Consider the following 13,901-nt stretch of genomic DNA (forward strand, 5'->3'; position numbering starts at 1 on the left):
TTGAATAGTTGACATTGCATTTATATCAAAGTAAAATATGTGCTGGTTTTTCTCATTTGTTTTATTCTTAAGAAATAAGAAATGTAGAGTAATCTCCATTAGGTCTCCTTATTTGGATCCAGAAATGTTCACAGTTTTATGTGATGTCTGATGTATACTTTCTTATAACAAGGCTCAAGATAGCCAATATAATTAAAATGATAATTTTCTAAGAACATACAATTATAAGATAACAGCTAGGTAGTGAAACCCTCTTAATTAACTTGTATTTATATATATGAACTCAGCAAGTATCTCTATGAAAAATACTACTTTTCTTTTTTAACTAAGCAGGTTTGGCATAATGAAATAAAGCCCACATTGTATTGTCAATACTAAAGATAAATTAATAATAATTTACCTTAGAGTTTACATAGAACTTTTCACCTCATTGTTTTACATCATTCTCACGACAATCCTTTGAAGATGCAGATCAGATATTACTCCTCTATTTAAAGGTGAGAAAACATAGGCTCCAAGAAGCCAAGTAAATTATACAAAGTCACTCTGCTGAATAGCAAAATCAGCCCTAGAATCCAGGTCACCTGGGTCTTAACCAGAATTTACAGTAAAATTAAAATTTTTTAAATAAATTTGAATTTTAAAAAGATCATGGACCTGGTAGAGTTAGAAGGGCTAGGTCTGAACACTGTTTCTGCCACTTTATTTGACTCTAAGAACTTTCTCACTTTCCTATAAAATGGAACTATACCTATGACGTAGGGCTGTTTTGAGAGTCAGTGGAGAAAATGGTGAGAAAACCACTTAACTGTGTTTTGTTATTTTATGTGTTCTTTCTTCTGTACTATGCTACTTCTCACATGCTTTATCCTGTTTTTGCTTTCTGTGTGCTTCACCTTCACAAGGTAGAGTTTTAAGCTTTATTTAGAATTAAATAATATTAATAGCGGGTTGGAACATTGAGTAACACTAAACCCTAGAAACAAAATACTGCAAGGAAGAAAGCCATAAATTGAATGAATGATGATATAAATATAATAGTGCAAAAGCTTTAGAATGTGTCTTCACTCACTAAGAAGGCCAAATGTAATGAACTACTAGGAGAACTGTGCCTTTACAGAAAACACACAGCCAATGAGGGGAGCTGGGGTTTCCTTTACTTCCATGTAATTCTTCAGGAGGGCTGGGTGGTTTACAGACTTGTCCTAGTTGATGTGAAGTCTCTCAGAGCTGCTATGCCAGCTAGCCTTTAAACAGTGTCTTTGCTGGCAGGGTGGAAGTTGTTACCATTTGCCATTTGATCAGTGGTTTATTTATCGGTAATCTCAGTCCAGTTCTTAGGGGACAGATGGCAATGACTGGGTCTTTGGGCACAAAGACTCTCAATCTGCTCCCCATCTGCAGAGATGGTCCATCTAAGGAGGTGGTGAAAATCACCCATGGGATTGGTCCAGGGAAACTAGCCTTATCAATGAATGAAACGCCCTTACAAACATATTTGAGCCGTGAGTTTATCTCCCTTTGTCACTCATGAAACACATTTTAAAAGCAGTACATTTATTTAAATATTAAAACAAAGATTTAATTACATTGCTTTGGTCATACCACCATTCCAATGAGTCCTTGCCTCTATGTCTAACCGGTAGATACGGTCCATCTTTACCCACCTTCAGTCTAGAGCACATACATGTGTCAAATCACGACAGCCAATCGTGACTTCCCATTGAACAGGTCTGTCTACACGTGGAAACTGACAGCCATCTAAAAATATAGAGGCTTTCATCTTAACTTATACTCACAGAGTGGTTGATTATTTGAGCTAAACCTACAGGAAAAAAATGTCTTATATTAGTCCTGTAACCAGGCATTTAGGAGGTTATATGGCGCATGAATTATGTATTGTTTGCGAATAAAAGAGAGGTACTTACTGCACTGAATTTTCTTAACCCCTGTGAACAAACCACCCCAATCGTTGACATCCTCAAAATATGGAGCTCTTTGCCATTGTATTGTTTTTGTTTCCCAACTACTGATCTATAAGGCATATGGGTACACTTCCAAAGTACTTCAGCTTCAAAGAAGTCGAGTTTTTCTGTTCGTGGCAAAATTAATATTGCAAGCTGATATCACATTGAACATTCTTCTACAAGTACAGCTCCCCCTATGCATGAGTCCCTGATAGGAGGTTTTCCAGAAGGTATTTTTTTCTGCTGAGGCATATACGAGGCATTCTATAGCACCAGAGTTTCATTAAAGGAATTCTCTTGTTCCCTTCCTTCCCATGAAAATGTCATTAACTGTATTCAGTTAACTCTCCGAGTGTTAGGTTCTTAACCAACGAACAGTGCTTCTCCACTAGGGCGTACTTTGCCAAGCGTCCTTGAATCAGAACGACCAGGCTGAATATGTAATAATAGATTCTGAGCCACGCTGTGGGTGGTGAGCATATTTAAGAGGAACCTTTTACATTTACTGACTTCTTCCTTCAATCATGGTTGTTTCGTTTCTTCCACCACCACCTTCAGCCTTTCAGGTGAACGAAAGTTTCAATTATATGTAAAGCAACCGTTAAATCAGCAGGACCCTTGTGGGGGGCTGGGTCTCCCCTCCTCCGTCCAATCGCAAGTGAGCTCAATCCATTACTGTTCCCGAGGGTCATACATCCATTAGGTCGAGTGTGCCGGCCAGGGTGCGTCTTACAGCTTTTACTGCATATGAGACATTGCAGGCCTGTTCTCAGGAACTGCCGGGCAGACTGGGAATCACAGTCACGCTTAATAGCAGCGAATTGCTAGCTCTTGATGGGTGGGTAGTCACTCCTTTCAGTGGTTGCCCCCTGGGGGGAGAAGGTAGAAAAACAGAGGGAAGGAATTAGAGTGACTTTGCACAGCTGAGCAAGTTCATGCCGCTGGATCAGTGGCAAGCGTTGGCAGGACTCCACTCTGGGGAGGCTCAAAACAACCTCACAGTCTCATTTTTACCGATTGGTGCTGCTGTGTCGCCCCTGGTGCCCTGGGATGGGGGGAGGGAGGGGAGGGGCTGGGAAGAGGATGAAGGTGGAAGTCTCAGCTAAATTCAACAAAAAGTCCTGTTCGTGCTGGTGAACCCACCCCAGTTAGCCCTGTGCTAATTGTACCAAACTGGTACTTGAAGTTCGCTGGGTGATTAAAGAGTTGGCTCACAAAGTCTCTGCATAACCTTAATTTTTTCAAGGTTCTTTGAGTGGAGAATGGTTTATAATAATGATTTTGACTAATACGATTTTTGACATGCAACTTTAATGCTTAACCTTAGTACAACTCCAGAGCATTTCATGTGTACTCAGCTGTAAAGAGTGATGATTTAAAGGGATAATATAAGAAAAAGGTCGTTCTAGAATGAACCTCTAACAAATTGCATAAAAGGAGCTTATTATTCCTTGAGTATGGGGATATGCCGTGCTTCTGATCATTTTTCTGCTTGGTTCAAAAAAATTGTTGAGACATGAATGGGAGAAGAAACAGGAAAAAAATGAAATAGAAATCTGCAAGCAGGGTACATTCTTTTGATGGTTATGATTTTGTTGCCACTAAAGAGGCTCTACAATAATGTGGTTATTCATCTCCTCTTTTGTTTTGGGTGAAGAATTCGCTCTAACAAGAAAATGCTGTTGTTGGTTGGTGGATTGCCTCCTGGGCCGGACCGGCTCCCCAGCAATTTGGTTCAGTACTATGATGATGAAAAGAAGACGTGGAAAATCCTCACAAGTGAGTGCCTTTCTTTATTTACTTACCCACCTACTTATTTCAGGTTAGAGCTATCTTGATGAATTTGAAAACATGGTTAATCAAATTAGACATTTTATTGATCTGTTACCCGTTGGAGGTGTGTTTATGTATCACAGGGGATTTAAAGTCAAAGACTAAATTAACATTGCAGAGTGGCCGATTTGGTAGTGGAAGAGGCCTAAATTAAAAGTGGCCTAAAATCAGTGCACTTGAGTTGGTGTTTCTGTGTGTGTTGCCACAGAGGGGGAGGGAAGACCGAGATCTTCCAAAAGAAATTCTTCCATTATGGTTTTGCTCTTGGAAAAGGGAAAGCTTGGTTAATAGCCCTAGTAAATTTTCTCATGTCAAAATGATTGTTTAGTTCATTGTCTCTGTAACCAATGTTCATTGTCCCTGTAACTAATGTTCATTTTGCTTTTTAGGCATCTTTCCTCATTAACCTTTAATCTGTGGCCCCGGGTCTTTAGAGAACCATCCCCTTCCATTGCTCCACTGTTCAGATGGACAGATATACCCAGGACCTCTCCCTGCTGCATTAAATTGTACTTGAAACTTCCACCCAAGATTCTTCTCCTCCCCTCCTTAAAGGGTGATTGTGTTTTAGAGCAAACTCTTGCCTTGGGCACTGAGATTTGGAACTTATTGTTACATCGGTTATTGATTCCCAATCTGACTCAGTCATGGAATCAAAAATCATCGTTTCTTGAGTGCAGGGGACTGTGTGCACCGGTCCCCTTGTGGACACCGTGGCTGCACTGGTCAATAAAACTAAATTTTAACTGTCAAAATTGCCCAGAGCTATATAGATAAAATAATAAGTGAGCAATTTTGATCCATAAATCAAAGCCATACATTTAAAACTGACAAAAGTGAAAGTTAGATTTTCTTATTGCATGTGTCTTTTAAGCAGTTATATATTTTAGCAGATTTTTTAAAAAGTCATTTCCTCTCCTCTTACTGAAAGCCCTTTAAAATAACACAAACAGGACAACAGTTTGCCCATAAATTCAGGAAAGGAGCAAAGACATGTGAGGTGGTGCTTGAAATAATACATTTTGGAGCTGGCTTACCCCAGCAAAACCTGCAGTAGCGTCGTCCAGGAACTGCAATGAGAAAACTCCCCGGACACCTATACACTCTGGTTGTAGTAACAAAGTGATGGAGAGTAGAAGCCAGATTAGGGAGGAAGAAAAATAAGTTAGAGATGCCTTCAAATGATTTTCATTCTCTTTTTGACAAAAATACCGTTCATAGTGGTTTAAACATCTGAATGAGTTGAGCAAGCTGAATTTTCAAGATTCGTCAGAAACTCAAGCTAAAGTAAAACCAAAGAATCAATTTTCTGACACTTGATCAATAGAGAAAGCCTACACAGAAGTAGACATGGATACGGGGAGGAGGAGAGAGGAAAGAGGAAGAACAAGAGATTCTTGATGGGAGATGACAGAGGAACAGAGGCCAAGGGGCAGGGAGATATTACACCCAAGCGATAAATGATATTCACTCACAAATCCATCTCTTCTCCCAAATACATCAGGCAAGGTCCAATTTTCTAGTGGTTTGAAGCCCTACGTTAAAGGCAAAAAGATTAATTAAAGTATTATGAACAATACCTAAGAAAAGTCTTAGGCTCAATTCAAGCCTTGTTCAGAGACAGGGTGATCATCTAATTTATTGTTCAACCTAGGAGACTTTAGAGCATGAAATGGAGATCTGTTAATTATGCTGGGGCAACGGGTATAGACTGGAACATAGGGTCACCCTACTTCAATTTTTCATATTGCCTGATGTAACTCTTTCCTTAGCAAGATGTAGTAAGAAAGCATGAAGTTGAGTCGGTCAGACCTGGGTTCGGCCCCACATCTGTGACCTTGAGCAAGTCATATACATGTCCTGAGTCATGGTTTCTTCATTCTACAGCATCCTTTGAGTATTTTTAAAATAAAATTGTGTTTGTAAATCATCTAGCACATAGCAGGAACTCAGTGAATTGCAGATACTATTGCTATTGTTGTAACACTGTTACCAATATTAGCGTAAGAACTGTATGTACCTTTATACCTTGGAGGCCTCAGTCAACTCAAGCTCTCCAGGAAGAGGGGAGACAAATTACATTTTAACAGACACAACACAAAGACCCACTGCTTCAGTAGGGAGACCACTTTCTCTAGTTTTTATATGTTGAATGTAGTCATCTGCAGACTAAGAAGTAAAGATAGATGGGTTTCTGTTGACTCCATTCATCAGATTTGAAATGGAAGGAAATAAAGACATTAATGTATAGAAAAGTTCAAATAATGGGAACATTTGCAAAGATCTTGAATCGTTTTTCTGTACTCAGGCAGCTCACAGCTTTGAAATAAATGTCTACTCTACTTGTACTCTTCATTTCACTTGGCTTGTACTTTAAAAAATAGAGTTTATTACTTGCTGGGCTGTGACTACATGGTCCCGAGTGAAAGCATATTTTTTAGGTTTATTGGAGAAATATAGACAGTTTATTTGGATGATTTCTGCTGCTGGTTTGTATTTTTTAATTAAGGCATCTTATTTGGCTAAACTGAATAAATAAGTCTGGTAACTGATCAATTTCCACACTCTTTAGCCCATCTAATAATAAATGAAGAAATGTTTCTTATTGGAATAAGAAAGTATCCAAATTCTCTCCAAATCCAATGAAACATTAGGGATTGCAGAGCTTTCCACGGTCTTTTTTTTTTTTTTTTTGACCCCAAAGAACTGCCAAGCTAATTGGCAGGGAGTTGAGGATGACAATTAATGCTCGCAGACAGTTTCTGGTGTGGCGTCTGCTCATTTACTGAATGACTCTCTCCATAAAAACTAACAAATAAGCTAACCAGCAAAAACCGAAAACCTGAGATGAGCTAGAGCCTCTGAATCTTAGAATCCTTTACCCACTTGGCTTGAGCAAATATTTTCCAGCCTGTCTCACAGACGTGCTGCTTTTAGAAGGGTGCCATCCACGGGCAGGAGCACAGCTGCCCACTTATGGGTGTCACACCACTTACACATGTAATAAAACCAAGAAGAATTAAAAGGAAAGTCAGTCATAATTTTCTTTAGCTCTTATTCTGTTATGTTATTTATGTTTTAGAAACACTATATAAGGGGTCCACAAATAACAAGAAATTGAATGGAGTGGAGGTGAGTGGAAGTGAAAAAATGATTCTACCTAACATAAAGAAAACAGAATTCAACAGTCAGCTAACCAGTGGCTTGGTCTACCCAGACAGCAAAGGGGATGATTATTTTCACTGAAAAGACTTAGTAACATACTAACACAACCTTCATTTTTATCCTCCTCTTTGGAAAAAAAATCACTTATTTAACATTATAGAATTAATATTAAGAATAGTAACAGATTCCCCAGCCTCTATCAGCAAAGTACTGAGAAATACCCTGTAAAAATGACGGTAGGTCCTTTTGTAAATGTGAAATGTTAAGTGTTGGCGTTGTTCTCTTGACTGTTAATAATGAAAGGGAAGTTGAAATGCACTTTTGTTCATTTTTATTTTACAGTACTGCTTTTCTTGCATTTCTCACTCCTGCACGCAGTCTTCCATTTCATTCTTAACCTATTAGGAAGCAGTACAGGAGACATGAATACTAAAATGGCCAATGCAAAAAGCATGCCTCTTGCACTTTGCAGGTCCTAAATCCTTCGTTTAAAGATCAAACAAAACAGTTCCCATGGCTACTATGTACTTTCATAGCATATGACTGACACATCAAAGTTTTTATGAAGTCCTCATGTGGAAGCAGCTTACCTTCCTTCCCAGGAGACAGTACAGAGGGGCTGTCTATTCTATTTGGGTTCCCCACTGACCACGTGTTTCCCGGAAATTGACTTCCTTTTACCTACATTTCAGATAAGAGAGTCTACTTATTAGATGCTTCTTATTGTTTTCTGTGAGCAATACCAGGAAAAGGGATTTCAAAATATAGATTTATCTCTCCATGTGCTGCTGAGGAGTTCCCTTTAATAAGGTTAGAATAAAAACTAGAAGAGCTAGGTTAGAAAGGTGTGTTCCTTCTTTTGGCCACTTGCAGTTCCATTCATTAGAGGGAGGGGGAAATGCCTTTTTTCCTCTTCCTTTCAATTTACAATTCTGTTCTTTGCTTGGTAGTGCAAGGATTTGGGGACTTGGATTTCTTCATTTGTAGAAAATAAAAGAAACCATTGTGCAGAGGTTTCCTGGGTTGTCTTCTCTGGTTCATGGAGGACCGTGAACTTGATCCCATCCACCACACAGGAACAGTCCCGGGGCTGGGCATCATCGATTTCTTTTAGGAGAGTCACAAAGATCAGAGGCTGGTGGACTCTTCATTTTTTTAAAAAAAATATACTTTCCATAAATGTTGAAGAAAGACTACTGAGAAAACACATCTTATCTAAGACATTGAACTTCAGTTCCAAAAGATAAATATAGATTTGATGTTTATCTGATAATTGAGCAATGGAGAATGGTTTAATTGCTGGTTATTCAGGGAATAATAAACCTGCACATTGACAGTTTTTTTTGTTTGTTTGGTTGGTTGGTTTTTTTTTTTTGCGGTACGCGGGCCTCTCACTGTTGTGGCCTCTCCCGTTGCGGAGCACAGGCTCCGGACGCGCAGGGCCATGGCTCACGGGCCCAGCCACTGCACGGCATGTGGGATCTCCCCGGACCGGGGCGCTAACCCGTGTCCCCTGCATCGGCAGGCGGACTCTCAACCACTGCGAAGCCCGACATTGACAGTTTTGATCAGACTTTTTTCTTGGTCCTCTGTTTCTTGATTTCAGTTCATTTCCGTTCTTTGAGGTTATATTGAGAGGAAAGGCAAGTTAGTCGAAAACAATCATTTCTTATAATTTGTTTTGAAAGAAATAAAAAGTAAGCTTAATTGAGGGTTTTATACCTGTAGGTTTCCTCTATTCATATGATCTTTATTACCAAGAACCAAAACCCACAAATTGTTTAACTTAATTTAATTTCTAGACAGATAGGTAGGGTCTGTAGACAGTGCACTTCTCGTTGCAGGAGAACCTCAGAAAACAACTATGTGCTTCCAGAATGACTCAAAATGCCTGGGAAGAATTTAGACTTAACTACAGACCTTATTCCTTTATGTAGCAAGCAGTTATTGCATACCCACTCTGTGTTGGGTGGTAAAGTAGAATGTGATCATCTCTCCTTCCAAGAACCAGAGGAAGCAATGACAGTAAGAGTGTGCTGAGGGATAGACAGGGGAAGCTGGGCTGCTATGGGAGCACAAAAAGGGCCCTTCATCTAAACGTGGGAGGTTCGGGAGGCTTTCCTAAAAGTGACCTTCTGTAAAGCTGGAAAAAACGGGTAGGAATTATTGATGCAAAGAGGTGGGTGATAAAGTATTTTAATAAAAGGGTCCAGTACTGGGAGTGGCAAAAGGCAAGAGAGACTTGGTGCCTTCTAGAAACTGAAATGAATTTATGTATCTATAGGAGAGCCTGAGGTTGGGGAGGTATGTGGTGGGGCTGGAGAGTTAACCAAGAGCCCTATTGTAGGGGACCGTTTCAAGGAATTCCTAAGATAGGTTCAAGAATTAAGAATTGAGAGTAGACATACCCCTCTCATTTTTATTTTTAGTGAAAACACAGTGATCTAAAGGTTTTAAAAAATAGCATCACAGTTCTTCTCTCTTAGCTTGGAACTTTGAATTTCAATTCATGGAGTAATTGTTTCCAGGACATTGGACAAAGAAGAAAGAGAGAGAATTGTGTTTGGACTTTTAAAATATGTTAGCATCTAATTTTACCTTCAATGAGCTCAATTCTAATTTGGTATCCATGGCTGCACATTGCTATATATTTTGAATTATTTGCTTCTGTGTATTCATGCACCGGTGCATTAGTGGATTTTTCATAGATTTTTTTTTAAAAAATGTGTGGTGGTCACTCCATATACTGTATTTCAAGTAAGTTGGGTGACTAGAAAGACCAGTTGACTGTATTTCTTGTTTATATGTACCTCCCTTGAATACGGCAAATGCTTTTTCTCCAGAGAACAGCATGGGTACCAATAATTCTGAGGCCTTCTTTACACCCCAGCTGTGGTATTTGCTACTGAATCTGGCGTGAAGGAGGTGTGAGTGATACGGGTTGCTTGGATTTGCTCTGTGTCAATCCTAGGCAAATTGCAGGCAAAGTCCAGCAAACCGTTGAATGTGAGCACTGAAAGATTAAATGATCTTCTTACCCAACCCTCTCATTTTACACATTAATTTCATTCATTTAACAAATATAAGTGATACCTTCTATGTAGCAGGCATTATCCGAGATACAGAAGAAACAATGATGAGTCAAAGCAAATAGCATCATGTGTTCACCAAGCTTAGAGTTTAGTGGGGGAGTCAGCATTAGTAAATAATTCCGGATAGCAGTATAGAATAGCAAAATGTGATGGTGCTCTGAAGGAAGGGTATAAAATATATAAAGTCGTGTAATGGAGAGACCAGATCTAGTGTAGGAGTCATGGACGATATCACCAAAGAAGTGACACTTGAGCTGAGATCTGAAGGATGAGACAGAGGTAGCTCAGGTAAAGATACGAGAGACGATTGCTTCAGGTTAGTTAAAAGTAAGTCCTAAGACCCTGTAGGAAGAAGGTGCATGACTGAACTCAAAGAGTGAGGGGGAGAAAGATATGACATATGGCTAAAGACATCAGCAGGAACCAGACCACGGAAGCACTTCTATGGCACATTCACAATTTTGGTTTTTACTTTAAATGACTGAAAGAGCAGAGGTGTCGTACCCAGAGTCCCATGATGATTTAGTGGCAGGACGAGGAATAGAACACTGGTCTCTGTGTTTCTCTCAAACAGTGCTGCCTCACGTACCACACCAGTCTGTCTCACCAACAAGTGCTGTTAGTCAAGACTCCAAGCAGATGAATGGGATTTAATCTGTGCCGACCCACTGCACCCATGAAAATCTAAATGGATCCAATGCACTTGGATTAGTTCCACGTTCAGAGAGTAGAACTAGTACAGGTTAATTGAATAAATATCCTATTCCTAGAGGTCAAGAATATAATATTGGTTTATGAACTAAACTGCAAATTAAGACGTGTAAGTGATGAAATTTGCATGGAAGATTACTGACAAGCCATAATTCAATGAAGATTTCTTGACATTTTAAATCTGCCTTGGAAGCAGTGGCAAAAATGAAACTACACACACACACACACACACACACACACACACACACAGAGCAACATCTCTCAGGACAGACAGGTCTAAATGGAAATGTACCCCCAGACATTGTTGACCGTGAGCCTTTGGTCATGCTGCTTCGTCTCTGATCCTTGTCATCTGCACTGTGAATATAATTATACTCACCTCTTAGATTTATTGTGAAAATTAAATAAAGTAATACAATAAAATTCTGGGCTCAGCATCTGTAATATAGTTGTTTCCTTATACATTTTTTAAATTTTATTTATTTAATTTATTTTATTTTTGGTTATGTTGGGTCTTCATTGCTGCATGTGGGCTTTTCTCTAGTTGCGGCGAGCGGGGGCTACTCTTCGTTGCGGTGCGCAGCCTTCTCTCTGCAGCAGCTTCTCTTGTTGCAGAGCACAGGCTCTAGGCATGCGGGCTTCAGTAGTTGTGGCCCGGGCTCTAGAGCGCAGGCTCAGTAGTTGTGGCGCACGGGCTTAATTGGTACACGGCATGTGGGATCTTCCTGGACCAGGGCTCAAACCCGTGTCCCCTGCATTGGCTGGCGGATTCTTAACCACTGTGCCACCAGGGAAGCCCCTTGATACATTTTTATTCTATTTGACTCCATTTTGTATTGTTTTATAACCAAAAAGAAGTGAATCTTGTCTTCTGCTCCTATCATCAAAGGTTTGAGGAAGGAGACACACTTTTTTTTTCTTTTTGTAACAGTTATACATTTTATTTTTTAATCTAATTACATATATATTTTTAAATTTTATTGAAGTATAGTTGATTTACACTGTTGTGTTAATTTCTGCTGTACAGCAAAGTGACTCAGTTATACATATATTCTTTTTCATATTCTTTTCCATTATGGTTTATTACAGGATATTGAATATAGTTCCCTGTGCTATACAGTAGGACCTTGTTGTTTATCCATCCTATATATAATAGTTCACACCTGCTAATCCCACACTCCCAATCCATCCCTACTCACCCACTTCCTTTTCGGCAACCACAAGTCTGTTCTCTATGTCTGTGAGTCTGTTTCTGTTTCATAAATATGTTCATTTGTATTGTATTTTAGATTTCACATGTAAGTGATATCATATGGTATTTGTCTTTCTCTTTCTGACTTACTTCACTTAGTATGATAATCTCTAGGTCCATCTATGTTGCTGCAAATAGCATTATTTCATTCTTTTTATGGCTGAGCAGTATTCCATTGTATATATATACCACATCTTCTTTATTCATTCGTTGATGGACATTTAGGTTGTTTCCCTGTCTTGGCTATTGTAAATAGTGCTGCTATGAACATAGGGGTGCATGTATATTTTTTAATTATAGTTTTGTCTGCGTATATGCCCAGGAGTGGGATTGCTGGATCATATGGCAACTCCATTTTTACTTTTTTAGGAACCTCCATACTGTTTTCCATAGTGGCTGCAACAACCTACATTCCTACCAACAGTGTAGGAGGGTTCCCTTTTCTCCACACCCTCTTCAGTATTTATTATTTGTAGACATTTAATGATGGCCATCCTGACCAGTGTGAGGTGGTACCTCATTGTAGTGCATTTCTCTAATAATTAGCAATATTGAGCATCTTTTCATGTGCCTCTTGGCCATCTGAAGAAGACACACTTTTGACTCAGGATGAAATTTCTATTTCTAGCATGAAGCTATGTGTATCAGTTGGGATGGGCTAGATTATGCTGTGGTAACAAACAACTCCAAAATCTTAAACCAACAAAAAACTTAGTTCTAACTCATGCTACATGCCAGCACAGGTTGGCAGAGGATGTCTGAGTCATTCAGGGATCCAGGCATATGAGGCTCTACCTTAACAGGTATTTCTACCATCGGCACAGCAGGGGGAGAAATGAGCTGCAAGCGTCTTGCACTGGCAATTAAAAATGACATTTGTCATTTCTGCTCAGTCACAGGGTTCATTGGAGACTCCTCTTGATCTGGAAACCAAATAAAGAGACAAATTATCTGGCTCCCTAACACAAAATGCACAGTGATAGATTAGGGACAGTATGAACACGGCAAACTCTTTAATTTAGAAACAGCATAGCAATTTAGCAACCCCACCAAATAGGCATTTGGAAGGGTGCCTATCCAAAGTTGTGTTCCCTGATAAGAGTCCTCCCTAATTCTGCTCATCAGCCTTTGTTCTCCATGGCCATGGTTCCACTGTTCGGAAGATTCTTCTTTTTTCGTTATCTTCCTTATCTGAAGTGAACCTGAGGATTGTACACTTCCTAGGAGTGGAAGAGTTTTCTAAGTACACTTCATGTCTAAGACATTTAGGGGACAAGGGTTATTTTAAGTCTCTAATTGTCACAGGCTCTTGTAGTCCAGACTGGTGAATCTTTTGGTAATTCATCCTCTAAAACACTTAGCTGTCTTCTTATATTTATATTTCCATCTACTCCATGGCCAGTGACCATATGCACTTTTCTGATATACTTCTTATATTGCTTTTTCCTTTGTTTTCTTATAGCCATTTTTCTCTTCTCTCTCTCTCTCTTTTCTCTCCCTCCCTAATACTCTATATATTTGTCTATCTACCTGGCTCTTCTGGGAAAGCTCCCTTTTTACTCTTTTCCCTGGGTTACAAGAGTTTACTCAGTGTCTCTCCTTTCATTGAAACTTTCTTCTAAGATACTCTAAGGTGGTAAAATTACTATGAAAGCAATACTTTCTCTGTTTGTTTTTGGAGTTCGGAGCAGAGAAAGGTTTATTGGAGGGCCAAGCAAGGAGAACTGGTGACTCGTGCTCAAAAACTCTGAACTCCAAAAGCCGTACTTTTAATTTTCTTTGTCAGTAAGCTGAGTTTTTTTTTAATTTTTATTGGAGTATAGTTGATTTACAATGTTGTGTTAGTTTCAGGTGTACAGCAAAGTGAATCAGTTATACATA

At 39.3% G+C, this 13,901-nt stretch overlaps 1 protein-coding gene across 1 annotated transcript in view; it reads left to right on the forward strand.

Moving 5' to 3' along the window:
- Positions 1-13,901, forward strand: part of KLHL14 (kelch like family member 14) — a 99,704-nt gene that overhangs the window by 24,106 nt on the left and 61,697 nt on the right. Inside the window, exon 2 of the mRNA XM_067701415.1 lies at positions 3,625-3,746. Coding sequence (XP_067557516.1) covers positions 3,625-3,746 — 122 coding nt within the window. The remainder of the gene's footprint in view (positions 1-3,624; positions 3,747-13,901) is intronic.

This window comes from Pseudorca crassidens, chromosome 12, assembly GCF_039906515.1.
Source record: "Pseudorca crassidens isolate mPseCra1 chromosome 12, mPseCra1.hap1, whole genome shotgun sequence".
Taxonomy (NCBI): Eukaryota; Metazoa; Chordata; class Mammalia; order Artiodactyla; family Delphinidae; genus Pseudorca; species Pseudorca crassidens.